General features: G+C 51.6%; 1 protein-coding gene across 4 annotated transcripts; it reads right to left on the bottom strand.

The window, feature by feature from the left end:
- Positions 1 to 3,688: 3,688 nt before the first annotated feature.
- On the bottom strand, positions 3,689 to 12,193 carry LOC124105995 (NADPH:adrenodoxin oxidoreductase, mitochondrial). Of its 4 annotated transcripts, XM_046463478.2 has the most exons (13): positions 12,046 to 12,189; positions 11,366 to 11,487; positions 11,213 to 11,281; positions 7,929 to 8,024; positions 7,641 to 7,763; positions 7,345 to 7,458; positions 6,928 to 7,029; positions 5,837 to 5,944; positions 5,536 to 5,620; positions 5,224 to 5,420; positions 4,973 to 5,144; positions 4,260 to 4,430; positions 3,689 to 4,126 (listed from the first exon to the last, which is right to left on the bottom strand). In XM_046463478.2, exons 1-13 carry the CDS (start codon positions 12,122 to 12,124, stop codon positions 3,996 to 3,998), a joined length of 1,569 nt encoding a protein of 522 aa, XP_046319434.1. In that variant the 5' UTR covers positions 12,125 to 12,189; the 3' UTR covers positions 3,689 to 3,995. The 4 variants fall into 4 exon arrangements, with proteins under 4 accessions (XP_046319434.1, XP_046319432.1, XP_058441289.1 ...); XM_046463476.2 differs by lacking the exon at positions 11,366 to 11,487 and having other exon boundaries at positions 11,213 to 11,313; positions 12,046 to 12,193; XM_058585306.1 differs by lacking the exon at positions 11,366 to 11,487 and having other exon boundaries at positions 4,266 to 4,430; positions 11,213 to 11,313; positions 12,046 to 12,193.
- Positions 12,194 to 19,076: the final 6,883 nt, after the last annotated feature.

The raw sequence follows: 19,076 nt of genomic DNA, 5'->3' as shown, positions 1-19,076 counted from the left end.
CCCCAACCTACTGTCTTCCCCCTCATGGAGCCCCCAACTCTGCCAGCCCAGTGGCCCAGTTCTCATCTCCAGGCCCTGGTTCCTGCTCTTCCCTGGGCTGGAGTGTCCTCTTCCTGACAAAATTCCACTGTCTTTCAGAGCCCAATCCAAATCTTGCTCCTGCCAGTGCCTGCCTTCCTTGATCCATCAGACTCTGGACCTGGAGGGAGAAGACACAACCTTTGGGTCCTCTCCAGATTGGGAGCTCTGAGCTTGGCCTCTGCAATGGCCCTTCCATCCTGCCCTGCGGCAGGTAGACTGAGGGCTCCTGGAGGGCAGAGGCTTGTCTCAGGGACTCTCTGCCCACCCACTCTGGGTCTCACCCCTTTCCTTAAGGGCCACTAATGTTTGCTGAACACTGTATCCTAAAAACCCTGGGCAGAGGGTGGCAAAGGTAGTCCTCTGGGACCTACCTGAGGCTTCCACATGCTAGATCCCTGCCCTTCTCCTGGCTCCCCATACCTCGGACAGGCTCTCCGAAAAGGATGTGCACACGCACGCCCACACACCCACACACCACACACCCTCACGTACTCACACTCACACAGCGGACACTGAAGGCTTCCCCCTCTCGCAGGCCTGGAGCTCTGGCCCCAGGAGGTGGCCCCACCCATCCGCGGTGCTCATTCCTCCCACTAGAGAGGCCCTGCCCACTGGACCCAATGCCCTTGCGGGGAAGCCCCTCCGTTGCCGTCGGGTTTCCCTCCCTCCCTCCCTGGCTCGCTTCTGCCTGGCTAAAATCTGAACCCAGGAGCCAGGAGAGAGCCTGGCCTTCCATCTTGCCCCCACTGTTGGGGCACCTAGTTCTGGCTGCTCCAAGACTAACTGCCCCCTCCCGGCTGATCCCGCTCTGCCCCCGGGGGCACCCCGCCCCCTCCCCTCGGCAGGAATCTTACACTCGGGCTGTGAAGTTCGGGGTATTTTTAGGCCGGCGATAAATAATTCATAGGAAACGTGGCATCAGGCTGCCCCTGCGGGAGGAGGGGGCGCAAGCGGCGAGAGCCACTGTCACCCGCGGCTCAAGGACACTCGCGATGCGGCGGCGCCGGCGGTGACTCCCGGCGCGGGGACCGCGCCACGCCTCCTGGCGGCCAAACTGGGCACCACGCACTCGGCGCCCCCTGCCTCTCCCCTACCCCTTGTGGGTGTCCCTGGCCCTTAAGGTCCCCAGCCCAGTGCCCCGGGCTGGGTCTCCATCTCAAGCCCCACCGTGGGGGTGGCGAGCAGACCTGGAGACGGCGCTGTGAGACAGGTCCCAGCCAAGGCGCCCTGGGGCCGGAGCGAACTCAGGAGTCCGATTTCCTGCCTACCTGTCCCTTTCACATTCTTACTCTTCCCAATTTAGAAACAGGTTCAGAGCCACTGGTTCGTTTAGGAACTGGACTGGTTCCAAAATAGAGCCAGTACGATGGCACCCTCTTCAAATAAGGTCCTTTCCTTGATTTTTCCATGGCCAGGATCAGGATGGAGGATGAGGCCTCCATCCAAGGGCCGGGGGACTGAGTGCTAAGTCTCCTTGGGCTAGCAGGGCAGGGAACCGGGATGGACAAATGGATTGAGCATCAGGCCCAGGGGTCCTCTGGCCCACTCACCCAGCAGGACCTTTGAAGGGTAGCCAAACACACCTCTGGGAATTTTCAGGATGCAAGGTGCCCGCCCGTGCCTTCACAGGTCCTGGCCTTGCCATCCTAGGCTTAGGTACCCACTGCCTTTGGCATCAGGAAGCTCAGACTTCCCCTCCCAGGCGTCGGGGGATCCTGGTTGAGAGCAATCCCCAGGGGAACAAAGTGCCCTGGTGCTGCGGCCAGGGCTCAGCCAGCGGGGCTCAGGCTCTCCAGACCCCTCTTATGCCACCGCTTTTTTTTTTGAGTCCTCCTAGCCTGTGTCCTCCAGGGATCAGGGTTGGTTTTTGGAAGATGCCACCACATCAGAAGCCCACTCTGATTCTCTGAGGGCAGAGAAGAGGGAGAGCTGAGAGGGGAGGGCCTAGGGGGATCACAGGGGGTTAAGGGTCCCACAATGGAAGGTAGATGCCACCACAGCAGGTGCCCCATAGACATGGGGAAACCAGAGGAATGGGCTCCTGAAGCCGCCACAGCCCCTTTCACCCTCTGGGGTCCTCACCCTCTCCAGCCCCCTCACTCGAGTGGAACCCAGTCTCAGCCCCAGGTCCCGGCCCCCACCCGACTCCTTGCCCCAGAGGCTTCCAGCAGCAACAGTTGGGGGACTCTGCAGCCCAGACTGACATATCCCCGCACCACTCACTGCCCGCAGGTACCGCGACGCTAGGAGAAGGGGAGGAGGGCTCCGAGACCCCGGGGACGAACGTCTTGGGAGCTTGGCCCGCGTCCTTCCCTGACGTCCGCTGTCTCCTCCGCCTGTCTTCCTCGCCTTTTCGCCGCCCGCCCGCCAGGGTCCAAACCCCAGGCCCCGTTCCCGAGGGTCCCTGTCCCCCGGTCGCCCCTCCCTGGCTCCCTGCGCTGTCGGACTCTCCCTGGGTGTCCCGCGTCTGTCTCCGCCGTCCTTGCCCGCGCGGCGCCGGAGTCCAGCCCCAAGTTGGCGGCGAAGTTGGCGCCCCCGGCTCGCCGCGTCCCTGGCAGCCACTCACCGGGGGAAGGGGCGCTGCGCCCGCGCCCAGAGCCCTCGCCGGCCGCCTCCCGCGCGGTGCCTGTCCTGGCGCCACGGCCCCGGCGCGTTGGCGCGCTCGCTGCTAGCTCGGCGGGCGCCTGAGCCCGGCGCGGCGGGACCAGTGCCCGCAGCGCGGCCTGGCAGGTGAGTCCCGCCGGCCCCCGCGCCCAGCCCAAGACCCGCTGGGCGCCGGGGTCCGTCCCGGGCTGGGCTGCGCCTCCGGCTCCCAGGGCTCGCCAGCCGACTGTGGCGGAGCGCTCGCCGCCGCCTGCCGCCTCCGCCCCGCCCCGGCCCGCCGCCCGCGCCCCTCCGGGCCCCTCCCTGCCGGCGGGTGCCCAGGTCCTCTCTCCCCTCTCTGGGACTGTGTCCCCAGACCCGATATCCAGAGGCAAGTGCGGCTATGGAGAAAACACCAGCTTGCCCTGAGCCCTGGGTTTAGCCCTCAGTTCTCTAGCTGTGTGACCTTGGGCCAGTTAATTTCGAGGGTCCCTCAGTTTATAAAGTGAGGCCAACATCTTGGAGCTGCCATAAAACACTGTAAATTGAAATAATCCAGGAACTATTTTTAAAAAGAATCGTGGATCTGGCTGGAAACCGACAGAGGCCGGAAGGCACAGAGAGCCTGCAGAGAGACTAGGGATCCAGGCCAGACCTGCTGGGCCAGTGGGAGGGACCTGGAGCAAGTCGCTGCCCAATTCCCACTCCCACCCTTTTCCTCATCTCAGTATCTCAGTTGTCCTGGGGTAACCAGGGAAGGCACCAGGGAGCAGGGCCAGCAGGGCAGGGTAGACTTGGCCCTGGCCAGGGATGACCAAAACGTGGGAAGAATAGGGAAGACCACAGGAGTGGAACCAAGAGCAGAGAGGGAGCACGCAGGCATGCCAGGCCTGACCACCAAACCCAGCCCAAGAGGTCCCTGACCAGGGAGCTGCTTCCCAAGTGTCACCTGGTGACCACAGGCAAGCTGCAGCCAGAACGGTACCCCAGTCTCTTAAAGAAATAGTCCCATCAACCATGGCCCTTGGTTGTAACTGCTTTATTTCCATCATGTTCCCGATCAAGTAGCCCCCCAAAATCCAGCAGCAGAGAGGTGGGAGGAGGTGGGATGGGCCTGCACCCCACCTAACATTAGGTTACCTCCAAAACCCACACTGGCAAGGACAACTTCATAGGAGGCAGTACTCAGAGACCCCTGGAAAAGGGCCAGCCAAGCCCCCAAGCCCGGGCAGGTGGTGCTGTAGCTGGGGAAGAGTCTGGCTCAGACTGACTCATGCCCCTCCTCCCTGCACAGTGCTCTTCCTTTTCCTGATAGGGACTGGGATCCAGGCTCAGTGCCCCAGCAGCCTCAGCATCTCATGAGGATCCACCAGCTTCTCCCGGGGTTTCCCAGCACCCTGTCCCCGGGAAACCTCCTCAGCATCCAGCTTTTCCCAGTCTGAGAAAGAGACTGGTCGGACACCTGAAGTAGAGGAAAGAGAAGTCAATATTGCTCCCTCCTCCTTTATCCCCTCCAGAGGACCCTCCTCCCAGAGAGAGAAGCCCAAAGAGAAGCCATCCTCCCACTCCCCAAATCTCAGCATCAGGGCCCAGACCTCGGCTGCTCAGCAGGGCCTGGATGGCTGCGAAGCCCGGCCTGGGGCCTGAGGGCAGCAGCCCAGCCTTCAGGTCCTGCAGCAGCATCTGGCTAGTGAGGAAGCTGTCCGTCATGGTAGTGGTAATGACACCTGTGGGTCCCCTCTTCACCCAGCCACTGCAGTAGAGGCCTGAATGGGGCAACAAAGGAAGGGGACATGGCTGGACACTGCTGGACAAGCCTGTGTCCTAACCTATACGCATGTGCACACGCAGATATACGACAAGTCCCCCAGAAGACCCACCAGCTGGGCCCATTATGGCCACTAGTCTACCAACTTGAATTCTTCTCAACCTGTTTTTGCCATGCTACCCCCTCATCCCTAGGGCCTGTCCACCCCCAGTCCAGAGGCCTTTAGTAAATGTTATTGGATGAACGCACGTGGGTACTTAGACTGGAAGCTGAGGATGAGGGCGCTCATCTCTAACCCTAGCACTGAGCACGGGCCCAGCCCAGCCCAGGCCTTGGAGAAGGCTTACTGAAGGACATAATGACAACATGTCCTAGTGCTTGGGAACTCCTTCTAGGGCCAGGGTGGGCTGGGTCCTGGGACAGGGTCTGCCTCAGAGCAGGTTCTCATAGTGTGTCACTAGATGAATGAGTGGCCCTGGGGACATCGGCCTTCCAGCTCCCCACCATAATTAGGTACCCAGTCTTCCCATACCCTCTCACCTGGCACACCCACAACCCGGCCCTCTACATTGGGGATGATCCCAAGTTTGGAGTCAAAAGGCACACTGGGGTCAATGGGGCGGCTCTTATACCCAACGCTGCTCAGTACCAGCCCGCAAGGGAGGTCCTCCGTGTCTCCTGTGGGCACTGCCTGGGTGGCCTCACCGACACCCTGTTGGGGAGAGTGCAAGCAACAGCAGGCTGGATGGGCAGGCCTACAACGGAGGTGTCCTTGGTAGCATGAGACTCACCTCCAGTCTGGTTACCGCTAGGCGGATGCCTGCTGCCTGTCGCCCATCTGGAGAGGGCAGCACCTGCTGGGGGCTTCGGAAAAAGCGGAGGCCCCAGGCACGGGTGGCCAATGCCTGGCCGGCAGTCCCCGCCCCTGGCTTCTCTGTGGCAGTTTGAAGCAGCAGTTCCATCAGCCGCTTCCTTGGACGGGGAACCTCTGTCAGCAATGCAGAACATTTAGGGTTGCCCCACCCACTGAGTCCTCCCGCAAGCCTTCTTTGACCTAAGCCATCCCTCCCTTGTGAGCTGGGGGCCAGGCCAGGGCCCCTCACCCTTGATTCTGTCCTGGAGGCCCAAGAAATCTGCAGGATCCAAAATGGACCGGGTTCCTGGCAAATGAATCATCTCTCGAAGCTCCTTGAAGATAGGGAGTGGGGAGTGGGGAGGAGGTCAGGCCCTGAGCATGTCCACTCCTGAGCCCACCCAAGTCCAGTCCAGGAGTGGGGAAAGCACATGGCCCTGGGGGCCCTGTTCTATCCCAGGAAGCAGCACTCCCAGGGGCTGAGCCACCCCATCCCCCAAGGGAAGATCCTCTATCTGGGATCCTGGCCCCTCCTCATCTGACCCCTGTACCTTAATGGTAAAGGCCACTTGCAGGGGTCCACGCCGGCCCACTATCCACACAGTCTTCACCCGACTCTGCCTCAGCACTCCCAGGGCAGCTTCTGTGATGTCTGTTTTCTAGCACAAAAGAAGGTCCTTGAAATCACTGGATACCAACCTGGAGAAGGGGACTCTCCATTTGGTCGTGTCCCAAACTCTGAGCAGAAAGCTGGCAGCCCAAAACTGAACCACTGCTCCCCCTGGTGGTCAGATGAAGCACTACTGCAAACTCTGCAGATGGCTCCAACTAGCAGCAAACCCTGACTCTCAATGAACAAGTACTGAGAGTTTACCATGTGTCCAGCACTAGGCAAGGTCAGTCTATGTGAGCAAAACAGACATGGTTCTGGCCCTCACAGAGCTTCTTATTTGGTGAAGAGAGAAATATTCATCAAATCTCATCAATGAGTGTGAAACTGCAGTGCTGACAATATGCTATACGTGAAACAGAAGTAGACTGATCTGCCAGGCGCAGTGGTACACACCTGTAGTCCCAGTGGCTTGGGAGGATGAGGCAGGAGGATTACGAGTTCAAAGCCAGCCTCAGCAACTTAGCAAGGCCCTAAGCCACTTAGCAAGGCCCTGTCTTAAAATAAAAAGGGCTGGGGATATGGCTCAGTGGTTAAGTGCCCCTAGATTCAATCCCTAGTACCAAAAAAAGGTAGACTGATTTGTGAGAAAAAGATATTACAGAGAAAGTGGACCTATTTATGGAGATCCTGGAACGCTTCCTGGTGGCAGGAATAACTAAGCCAGTGAACTTTCACAACTGACAGGAAGTGAGCCAGAATCTTCCAAGCAAGAGGGACAGTGTGTGCAAAGGTCCTATTGCACACTTAAGCTTAAAAAAGAAAAAAAGTCCATGTACCAGAGATGCTGAAGGTGAAGGGGAAATGATACAGGATGAAGCTCACAGGGCTGCCTTCCAGAAGGCCTCTGCCTGGCTGAGCACCTGAGGAAACAGGTGCTGAGCTGGGCTTCAGGGAGGAGGCCTCATCCCTGCAAGCAGGGTACCCTCCCCTCAGTGTGCCTTCACCTGCAGCAGCTGACCTACCACTCACCTCCAGGAGCTCATGTGGGGTCAGCAGGATCCGGGCTACATCCAGAGCCACATTCCCCTGCCCCAGGATCACGGCTGTGTCACAGCTCAGGTCTGGTGCCAGCTGCAGGGAAAAGGTCTTATAGTGTGCCCCTAGCCTTAGCTCTAGTCAGGCTAATCTCATTTGCAGACACCTCATGCCCAGTCCCAGCTCTGAAAGTCCATCCTACTTGAGCATCAGGTGGGGCCCTTCTCCCCCAGCTGTCCCCACCTCTGCCCAGAGTCCCTCCATGGCTGACCTGCCACGCCTGTCAGTCCATCTCTCCCACCTCCTCATCTCACTCCTCACTGCCTCTTCCCCCAGCTCTGGCCTCTGAGGGCTTCCCTGGCCCTGCAAGGGCTGGGGAGGAAGCGCAGCAGGAGTACTCCCCAAACTCACCTCCCGGTTCTCAGGAAGCCCATTGTACCAGCCCACAAAGGCCCTGGCCGAGCATACACCAGGCAGCTCCTCCCCGGGAATCTCCAGGCTCTGGTGGTCCTCTGCCCCATAACTCTGAGGAAAGATCACAGGCCCAAGGCCCAGAGCCCTCAGCACCAGCACCACAGGGCCAGGAAGCCCCACCTGGTCCCCAGGGATCCTTTCAGGAGCTTCCATCCTGGCCTCAGCCCTGCCCCATCCGTGCCTCAGCTACCATCCTCCAGCCACAGTCTCCCAGCCAGGGCCCTCACACTCACCAGCACCACCGCATGGTAGGCACCCTGCAGCTCAGGCACTGTCACATCTTTGCCCACCACCACATTTCCCCTGAAGGCACAGCGGTCCGATCGGGCAGTCTGGGTGAAGGTGTTGATGACATTCTGCCAGTAACCCCCCAAGAGGGAGGGATTAGAGGTTGAGGTAGCTCCAGGGACCCAGTGTCACCCTCACGCTTGCCTGGGTTGAACCATCACAGGGGGCCTCCTTGACCTCCTTGTCTGGTCCAGTGTCTCCAAACACCACCCTCAATACTCAGAGAGACCCACCTTCACCTCGGGATGGTCAGGTGCCACACCAAACCGCACTAGGCCGAAGGGCACAAGCTGCTTCTCATAGATGTCCACATGGGCCTGGGTGTGGTGCTGGGAGAGAAGGCACATTTGGGAGGGTGGAGGGAAAAGCAGGGCCCCCTTGGGTCCTCCCTTCCCCAGAGAGAGCAGGAGAGCTCAGCTCAGAGAGCAGAAAACACAAAGAGGCTTTGACTATCTACGAGAAGAAAGAGCGCCCCTTGTCTCCTCTTCTGCCCAGAGAGCCCAACAAGGGGCAGAACGAGCAGCAAGACAGGCTGAGGTCAGACCTCAGGAAGGATAGCCAGCCACGAGATTGTGAGAAATGTGGCAAAATCAGGAGAGCTGAAGCTTCCCCTCCATGGAGTTTAGTATCAGGGGAGCATCATCTACTCAAGTCAGATCAGCCTTGCCCTCTGACCCTCTGACACTTCTAGAAATACTCAGCAGGTCTCATGACTTCAGAATCACCTTTTGAAAATCTTTTTTTTTTTTTAATGGTTTTAGGGGTTGAACCCAGGGGCAGCTTCACCACTGAGCTACATCCTCAGCCCTTTTTATATTTTGAGACAGGCCCTCAAATCTGTGATCCTTCTGCTTTAGCTCCCCAAGAAGCTGAGATTAGAGGTATGTGCCACACTACCTAACCACCCTTTTAAGTTCATACCTACCCTTAGCTCTAGTCTCCAATGTCATCCCACTGGAACAGGGACCAACAAGATAGGAAATGGGGACATAGCAGGGGCATGGGCAGGGGAGAAGGAGGTAGAAATGAATTTATTCCCAGTCTTAGAAAACAGTTTCACTCTAACAGAAGTTCCACATTGCCTGTCCTCCTGCGGCACCCTGAGGGGCTGTAGGGATGGCACAGAGCTGGGACTGGGCAGATAAGCCTGGTCTGGCTCTGCCACCAACCAGCAGCATGAGCCTGGCAAGTCCCAGGACCTCCTAGGTCTCAGGTTCTTCCTCTAAACTGAGAACACCAGGAGGTCAAGATGGTGAGACTTCTTGGCCACAAACCATCTGGGGTACAGCAATGGGGCTCCTATGGAAGACACCCTGGCTTGCACTCCCACATAGACACTTCCTGTAGAACCTCCTGATTCAACGGAATGCAAGGCCTAGGAGCTCCTGCCCTTAGTGCCTCAGCTTTGCGAAATCCCCTCTTTCCTCCACTCCACTGCCTGTCCACAGCCATTGCCACCACTAACTGGCTCTGTGCCACAGAGAAAGTTTTCTAGTTTCTCTGTACAATAGAACATCCCTTCTGTGTCAGGCTCAAGGTAAAATGAGTAAGTCCTGAAGCTCTTGGCCAAGGCCTGGCCTGACAAGGGCATTCAATCAATGTAAACTATCATTACTATCACTACCACTGTTGTTACCTTTCTTTTGCTCCAAAACCTTCCTTTGCTGCCTGTTGCCTTGGAACAGTTCACACTGCTCAGCCTGGCAGTCAAGTCCTGACATGACACAACCCAGCTGTCTTTATCTTCTGTGCTTTTCTTCATTTGAGTAAGAAGGCTCTCTCCAAGGTCACCATCATAACACCCCTTATCTCACATGGCCAACCCCATCCTCCAGGAAACCCCCTCCCTTACCCATTCCTCTGGCTGCTCCTTCTTGGTTCCCCTTCCCTCTGTTCTCCCTCTAACAAGGACACTTTTGGAGGTGCTTCTGGTCTGAGACCCTTCTTTCCCCAAGTTTTGGGGAGGTTTTACTGACTCCTTCCTGATTTCAAATTATGGATCTTTTTCCTTCTCCCTCTCCCTCTTCTGTCCAGACCTCTCTCCAAGCTCTAAACCTGAGACCCTAGGCTGTCTTACCCACTGCACACATCCTGAAGCCATTGAGATAAAACCATACTGTTGTCCCCCAAATGTCTCCCCTTCTGCTCCTATGCTTCCTTTCACCCCTTCCACCCAGAGCTAGCCCCTGGGTCTCCTTGCTCATCTCTTTCTGATCCCTTATCCTTATCCCAGTCCTGCCTATGTCTACCCTGCAAACAGCAAGTACAACTGAAATTTAAAATGAGGTTCTGGGCTGGGGGGGTATAGTTAGTAGGAGTGTTTGCCCAGCCTGCAGAGGCCCGGGTTTGATACCCAGTACCACAAAAAATGGGAGGGGCTCTGTGGTCCCCCAGATGGTATGAGCTCCCTGGCCTCCATCCCAGAGCCCAGGCTGTCCTCCTGCACCCATGGCCTTGCATTCCAGGCTGACTCCTCACACACCAGAGGCCCTTCCCATAGCCAGTGGCCTTCAGTGCAACTCAAATGCACCATACACCTATCATTGAGCTATATCCCCAGCCCCTCACTTTTTTCTCCAATTTTATTTTGAAACAGGAACCCACTAAGTTGTCCACATTGGCCTCAAACTTGGATCCTCCTGCCTCAGCCTAAGTTGCTGGAACTATGGGCATGTGCCACCACACCTGGTAGGAAAGAGCTTCTTGTTGACCCACCTGGCCTGGCTCACTCTGCTTGTATCACTTAACTAGCTCTGTCACCCATGTTGCTTGGGAAGCATGTGTAGGCCACTTCAACAGTGACCAGTTCATCCTGGTCTCCATGAGACCTTTCCTAGTTTCAGCACTGAAAATCCCTTGTCCCAGGCAAATCAGGACAGTGGGCCACCCTATCTTTCTTAATCTGCATTGTATATAACTAATATATTCATCCTTTCTTCTCTCTCTCCACAGACACTCCAAGTTCCTCCAAACCTAGGCCACTGACTCATCTCAGTTAACCTAGGTCTCCCCGTGCCCTAGTGTATCTGGTAGCCTTGGCCAATACTGAAAGCCTTGAGACCTTGGCCTGTAGTGGGGGGAGGAGCCAGGCAGCAGGAGGACTGGAGCTGTGGGTGAGGAGGGCACAGCAAATTGGACAAAATTACAGAAAGCTGGGAGAAGATGGTGCCTCGAAATGCAGGCTGTCAGAGACAGACTGGAGACAAGGAAGAGAAAAGATGAGGAGAAGACAGCCAATCTGGAGGGCTGCATAAGCTCCTCAGAGTGCTTGGCCAAGGAAACACAGCTGCCCATCAGCCACTAACAACCAACCATGGGGAAAACACACTTCTCTCATAGTTGAAGACCTAAGGTGGGACTCCCCAGCTCTAGGTAAGAAAACAGGTAAAAATATACAGCCTAGGTGGGCTGGGAGCCTCTTCCTCATCAGGCAACCCCAAAAAGGGGTAGAGCTTGCCCTTGGGATGGAGCGACAGGTGAATGAATTACGGGGATGAAGCCTGAAGAAGTGGCTTACCTTTAGCAGGTGTTGGGCCGTGTAGAAGCCAGCTGGGCCACTGCCCACCACACAGATCTGGGGATTCTTCTGTGCAGAGAAATGCCGGTAGAAGCCTGAGTCTGGGCAGAGAAGGGGAGCAAGGTCAAATCAACACTCTAATCCCAAACCAACTTCAGATGAGTCTGTCAGGAGATGCATCTTGCAGAGCTTCACCCTCCCCTGAACCTTCCTTCTCATTTTTCTCAAAGCTTTGGCATTTATAGGGTTCCTCACTTCATCTGAACCCCCAAAGGCTGTGTCTTTATCCAGATACCCACACCTTGCCCATGAACCTATGTCCTGTCCACAACCCTTATGGCCCCTGAAGCTTCCCTGCCCAGCACTTTTTCATTTTTCTTATAGAATTCCCTACCCAATCAGCTATTATCCTACATCTTCCCACTGACTCCATATCATCCCAACCCCGCCCACCCGTGGGGATCTCCCCACAAGCCCTGTCTCTTTCTTCTTTTAACTCCCCTCTCTCCTTAGAACTCGATATTGCTCCTACAGACCGACCCTGTTTCACCTCAAATTTCCCTGTCTCCACACAGACCTCTGTGTCAACCCCGTCTCACACATGTGTACCTCATGGTCTCTCCTTTCAATCTTTGCTAACCTCCATCACATCCGTGAGGCTTCACATCTCACCATGCAGGCCCCCATTTGCCCGACACCACCCCTCACTTCTCTATGAATGGACTCCTCAAGTCTCTCCCCTCTCCAGCTCAGCCCTGCTCCGCGGTGATCCCTACACTTCGCGCTCCCAGGCCTCCCAGGTTCCCGTCCAGCCCAAAGTGCCCTGCACCTACTCGTGGAGTTACTAGCTGAAGGTGGTCGGATTCGTGGCCACCCCAACCAGTGCCACCAGAGCCAGCAGCGCGGAGCCATAGCTGGGACCTGGTCCCTGTGACTGCCCCGCGCTCGGCGTCGGCTCGGCCCCGCCCTCCTTGACTCCGCCCCTGACCCCGCCCTGTCCGACTTCTGATCCCGCCCACACGACTGGCCCCGCCTCACACTCAGGGAAAGCACAGCGTTGGGGCTTCACCCACTCCCCCAAAGAATTCCCGCCCCCACGAGAGACCCGCCCCAGGGTCCACCCACTACGGCCAAAGTCCCGCCCCTCAGGACTTCAGGACCGTTAGAGACTTCAGATGTTTCTCTTCAATCTTCATCCTCTCTCCAAATACCGGAAGCCTAGAGTTGGAGGACAGCGAATCCCCCACCGCTGTTCCAGTCTCTCTGGAAGGAGGGAGCCAATTAGAAAGGAGTTTATTTCACTTAAAGGTCCTCGTCGCTCACTGATGACGCAACGCGCGTTTGCCTTACTGAAGCGCGTCCTCCTGTGTAGTCAGCCTCAGCCAATCAGGACTCCAGCTCTAAGCTCTCCTCCCCGCCCATTGGAGGGACGCAGAGTCGGGAAGTGCGGGGAAGCGGGCTCCCGCCCTGAATCTCCGCGACTTTCGCTTCAACTCCGGGTGCTGTCCAGGTGGGGCGAGGAAGAATGTTAGACCCTGAGAGCTTGTCCCGCCCCTCTTCCTTCCCCATTATAGGTGAGGGAACGGGGGTCGGGGGAGGCAGGGGGAGTTGTTTGCCCCAGGGATGCGAGCGGAGAACAGGAGGTTAGGGGCTCCATCCCACTCCCCAAAAGAATGTAAACTGGGCCCATCTGCTGACTCCGTAAGCTTTGTTTTCTAAACAGCAATTCACTTGCAGCTCTGCCTGGATTAAGTTGACAGGATGAACGCAGGCCTGAAATGCTGATAAGAAGAGCACAAGTAACACTGAAGGGACTTTTGTGACTCTTACAGACTGTTAAGAACAGGTTCCAATTAAAACTGGTCAGTGTGGGCCAAAGGGACCTAGAGTTGTTAAGGCGTGGGGACTTGAAAGCCTGATGTCATCCTGCTGTCAGTCAAAAGGCAAGAGGTGGACCTGGGCAGAACTTTCTGGAAACTCCCCTGGGATCCCAATAAAACTGGAAGGCCGGAGAAGCTTAATTCCTCTCCTTTCGGAAAGGACCCATTCTCTCCCTTGAGGGTGTCCCCTTTTACCTTTTCCCATCCCTTCTGATAAACTCATGCCTCTTACTCTGAGTGACATATTTAAAATCTTTCTGACTTTATGGCAGTTTGAAGAGGGGCCTTTGTGCTGTCTCAGTTTCCCTGAAGGCCCAGCTGTGTCACTCTGCCTCCTTCCTGCTTTTGTCCATTAGCCCAAGGACCAGGGTGAGCTACCTGCCTCAGGGCAGAATTTAAGGGGGCACCAAAAAATTCAGCAATCAGGATAAATAATACATATTTTAATATTTAGTCCAAAACAATGGCCTCCTGTAATTTTTTAACACTACCCTGCTTGCCATTTTTAATCATTTTAACTGAAGTATAACATACAGAAAAGTTCACAAATCAGAATGTACAGCTTGAATCTTGAGGTGTAAACATGTAACCACTCCCCCGATTGAGAAATAGAGCATGGCAGGTATCCTAGGAGTCCCCTCTTCCCAACTTGTCACTCCCCCTCCCTCCTGAGAAGTAAATACTATTATGCTCTGTCATTGTGTTTTATGGCTATCCCACTAGTTGGTGAGTATGCATATTGTGGCTTGCAAGCTGAGTGCTGCCCAGAGGGTTGTTTTGTATGATTCGTGACATTGGTTTTTGCTTTTTTGTTGTTGTTTATGACAATTGAAGCTTTTTTTCATTTTTTCAAAATTTTAATTTGTTATATATGACAGCAGAATGCATTACAATTCATATTACACATATAGAGCACAATTTTTCATACCTCTGGTTGTACACAAAGTAGGGTTTTTGCTTTTTAATGGTTTAAAAACCTTTTAAAATTGCTGGGAGCCATTAGCCAAGTAAGTATGACAATTTCCTTGCCAGCGTACCCCATGTTGCAGTGACATTGAATGTACTTAACCTTGCTCAAGGACCAAGGCAGATTAGGGTGTTCCCGGTTTTAAGATAATCTTGTTTAGGGCGTTCCCAGTTTAGGTTCCAGGTTTAAGGTTTAAGATTATTCCTGCTGGGAATAGGGCGTATCCTGCTGCCTGAGTTCCCCTTGAGTTCTCACGGGATTCAGACAGTATATTTTGGAGATAGAAGCCCAGTGGAGGTGAATTTGGGAGAGAAGGTGGATTTGGGCAGAGAACTTGGATTTCCCCAGAACGTGATTGTAGACGGCTGGTGTGAGTTCGGGAATAAAGAGTTGCTGTTTGAATCTACAAGCTGTGTGGTGGCTCGTGATTGTGTGCCCAGCCAGACTGCGGCATTTGTGCCCAGCCAGACTGTGGCATTTGGCGTCCCGTGCGGGGAACTTCTGAATCTTAGAGGTAAGTGAAATTGCTCGCCCCTGAGGAAGAGCGAAAGAATGGGTGACCAACTCAAAAAACAATGTGTTATTGTTTTGATTTATCTTGTTTTTGTTTCAAGCTGCCTATCCCTAGAAATTTCTCAGGCAAACTGGAAAAAATGGTTGACTAAAGGTTTGAAGTTTGTCGGCCCTGAGGAAGAAAAAATTGATACAACGATTTTTTATTCCGTTTTTGTTTCATTCAGTTTCGGCTTTGTTTTGTGCTATCTTATTGGGTTGCGTTATCTTTATAGTAGATTAGAAATTAGTAAAAAACAAACCGAAAAGATGTTAAGTAAATTGTTAGAGGTTCAGACCATGGAGAAAGACATTTTAGATCAAGCAAAAGAGAAGGTCTCTCGAGCTAGTCAGACAGAGGAAGAAAATTTAAAGGAAAAGGGGTTGTTAGGAAAAAGGCCACAACAGGAGGCTGTTACTAACTCCATTTTATCACAAGAGGGCATAATTCAACCAACAGCCCCACCGATGGAGACAGCTGAGTGGCCCTCAAACCCCGTAGTTGATAAATGGGATCCTGAGACAGGACCTCAAAGATTAGCATGCCCTGTACTTGAACAGGCAGGAGGGCAGCGAATTCACCGTGCTTTAGATTTTAAAACAGTGAAGCAGTTAAAGGAGGCTGTAACAACCTATGGTCCCCAAGCTCCCTTCACGGTAAGCATGGTTGAGTCCATTACTAACTTGGACATGACGCCAGCAGATTGGGCTAGCATGTGTAAATCTGTACTAAATGGAGGACAATATTTGTTATGGAAGGTTGCCAATGAGGAATTTTGCGCGGAGACAGCTAGGCGAAATGCAGCAGCCGGTTACCCTCAAAGAAATCTAGATATGTTGTTAGGAAAAGGACCTTATGAGGGTCAACGGCAACAAATTGAATATGATCCTGCTATATATGCACAAATTGCTGCAGACGCAGTTAGGGCATGGAAGACTTTACAAGGACATGGAGATTTACAAGGTCAGCTATCTAAGGTAATACAGAGAGTTAATGAACCTTACGCTGACTTTGTAGATAGGCTAATTCAAACGGCTGCCAAAATTTTTGGGGATACAGAACAAGCAATGCCATTAATAAAACAACTGGCTTATGACCAAGCAAATCGTTGCTGCAGAGAGGTTATTAGACCATGGAGACATGAAGATTTAAACACATATATTAAATTATGTAGAGATATTAATGAACAAGGGCAAGTCTTGGCAGCTGCAGTACAACAGGCTTTAGATGCCAGGCCAAAAACATGCTATGATTGTGAACAAACAGGACATTTTAAAAGGAATTGCCCCATAGGAGGAGGGTTTAACAAAAGTAGGTATCAAAGGAATAGAATACCAGGTATTTGCCCACGATGCCGTAGAGGGAGACATTGGGCTAATGAATGCCGTTCTCAAACCACCATAGAAGGTACTCCCTTATCAAAAAACGGACAAAGACCAGGTATTTATCCAAGATATCGTGGAGAAAGGCATCAGGCTCCATTGCCAAAAAACGGACAGGGGGGCCCAATGCTCCGGGGCCCACAACCACAAATATACGGGGCAGTGGAGGATCCCAGCAACACCATCAGGGTAGTGCCCAGGACACATTGTCCATTAAATCCCTCATCAGACAAACCCGAGGGAGCGCAGGGTTGGACATCTGTGCCTCTGCCAGAGCAGTATTAACTCCAGACATGGGAGTTCAAATCATTCCCACAGGAGTAAAAGGACCTCTTCCCCAAGGAACAGTAGGCTTATTACTGGGACGTAGTTCATCTACATTAAAAGGACTTATGATAAGTCCTGGGGTAATTGATCCCGATTATGTAGGTGAAATAAAAATTATAGCTAGTTCTCCAAGAGGTATATCAGTAATTTCACCTGGAGATAGAATAGCACAGTTGTTAATAATACCCAGCCTACATAATAAATTTCCTAGTCATAGTGTAGAAAGAGGTTCCAGGGGATTAGGCTCCACAGGTGTAGATTGGGCTATGTTGTCTTTAAATTTAGATTCTCGCCCAATGCTAAAACTAAATATTCAAGGTCATGAGTTTAATGGGCTACTGGACACAGGAGCTGACCTTAGCATCATATCTCGTCAAGAATGGCCAAAACATTGGCCATTACAACAAGCCACTCAAACGCTTCGAGGCCTAGGAGTGGCGACTAATCCCCATAGAAGTTCTATGATATTAGATTGGAAGGATCCTGAAGGATGTGAAGGAACTATACAGCCATATGTATTGGATCATCTTCCTATAAATTTATGGGGACGAGATGTCCTAGATCAATTAGGTTTGACGTTAACAAATAATATCAATCCTAATGTGCCCACTACTAGAGCTAGACAAGGCTTTAGGAAAGAAAAAAGATTAGGAAAACAAGGGCAAGGTATAGCAGCACCAGTACAAATAGATCAAGGAACAGACAGACATGGGTTGGATTTTCAGAAAGGGCCACTGAGACAATCAAAATTACTTGGAAATCAGAAAGACCAGTGTGGGTTCCTCAGTGGCCCCTGACTAAAGAAAAGATACAAGTAGCCCATGATCTGGTCAAACAACAATTAACGGAAGGACATATACAACCTTCCATATCTCCCCATAATACTCCCATTTTTGTCATCAAAAAGAAATCTGGTAAATGGAGATTATTGCAAGATTTAAGAGCCATTAATAATGAGATGGTTGTTATGGGACCTGCTCAATCAGGGATTCCTCAATTGTCTGCTTTGCCAAAAACCTGGCATGTTTTAGCTATAGATATTAAAGATTGTTTTTTTTCAATTCCAATTCATCCCGAGGATAGTCCACGTTTTGCATTTACTATCCCTGCATTAAATCATGAAGGTCCTGATCAGAGATATGAATGGAAAGTACTCCCTCAAGGGATGGCTAACAGTCCAACTATGTGTCAAATATATGTTAACAAAGCAATCCAGCCACTTAGAAATCAAAATCCTGAACTACAAATATTTCGCTATATGGATGATGTATTATTGGCACATAAAGATAAAAACATATTGCTGGAATGTTATGCCACACTTACAAACTTATTAAAAAATTATAATCTAGAGATAGCAATAGATAAAGTACAATTAAATTTTCCAATTAATTATTTAGGAGTTCTATTATCCTCAACCATGGTCCGTCCACCAAAAATTCAAATACGAGTAGATCAACTCAAATCACTTAACGACTTTCAAAAGTTATTGGGAGACATAAATTGGATAAGGCCTTATCTAGGTATACCAACAGGAGAGTTGGGACCTTTATTTGATATTCTAAAAGGTCCATCAGATCCAAATTCACCCCGCATGTTAACTCCTAAAGCAAGAAAGGCATTAAAAATTATTGAAACATATATGGAAAACATACATTTGGATAGAATTGATATAAGTTTGCCTTTATTATTTATTGTACTACCAACAAAAAATATTCCTACAGGAGTATTTTGGCAAGAAGGTCCATTATTGTGGATACATTTATCTTATTCTCCTAACACTATTCTTACTAGGTATCCTGAGGCTGTAGGACAATTAATACTCAAAGGAATAAAAGCAGCAAAGGGAGTGTTTGGAATTTCTCCCAATAAAATTATTACTCCATATACTATGGATCAAATTGATGAGTTAGCTAATGAGTTAAATACTTGGGCAATAATCATGTGTAAATCTAATGTTTCATTTGATAATCATTTACCATCTAATCCTTTGTTGTCTTTTTGGTCTAAGCATCCTGTAGTTTTTCCTAAAATGACAAGAAAAACACCTATCATGAATGCTCCAAATATATTCACTGATGGGTCAAATAATGGTACAGCAGCAGTAGTTACCCCTGATCAAACTTTTACATTTTTAGTACCCAAACAATCAGCTCAAAAGGTAGAGCTTAATGCAGTTTTACAAGCTTTTGTGATGTTTAAAGATTCTGTATTTAATTTATTTTCTGATAGTCAGTATGTAGTTAATGCTATAGTATCTCTTGAAGATGCTGGTAGAATTTCCCCTTCTTCTACTGTTTTCTCTTTGTTTTCCGCTATACAAAGTCTAATCTGGGACAGAAAAGATCCATTCTTTATAGGACATATTAGGGCACATACAGGATTGCCTGGAGCCCTTAGTTTAGGCAATGATTTAGCAGATAAAACTACACATGACATACATATTTTCTCTACATTTGAAGAAGCTACAAATTTTCATAAAAGGTTTCATGTTAATGCTAATACTTTACAAAAGCGTTTTAAAATAACTAAGGAACAAGCCAGACATATAATAAAACAATGTCAAAATTGTGTGACATTTTTACCACAAGTTAATCTTGGAGTCAATCCTAGAGGACTGATACCTAACCATATTTGGCAGATGGACGTCACACACTTGCCAGAATTTGGAAAATTAAAATATTTACATGTTACAGTCGATACTTCTTCTGGATTTTTGATGGGCTCCCTTCATGCCGGAGAAAAAACTAAAGATGTT

This window comes from Marmota monax, unplaced genomic scaffold, assembly GCF_021218885.2.
Source record: "Marmota monax isolate L192 unplaced genomic scaffold, Marmota_monax_Labrador192_F-V1.1 WCK01_AAM20220418_F8-fsc01376, whole genome shotgun sequence".
NCBI lineage: Eukaryota > Metazoa > Chordata > Mammalia > Rodentia > Sciuridae > Marmota > Marmota monax.
Note: the sequence above shows the minus strand (reverse complement) of the source record. Positions and strands in the feature narration are given on the sequence as shown.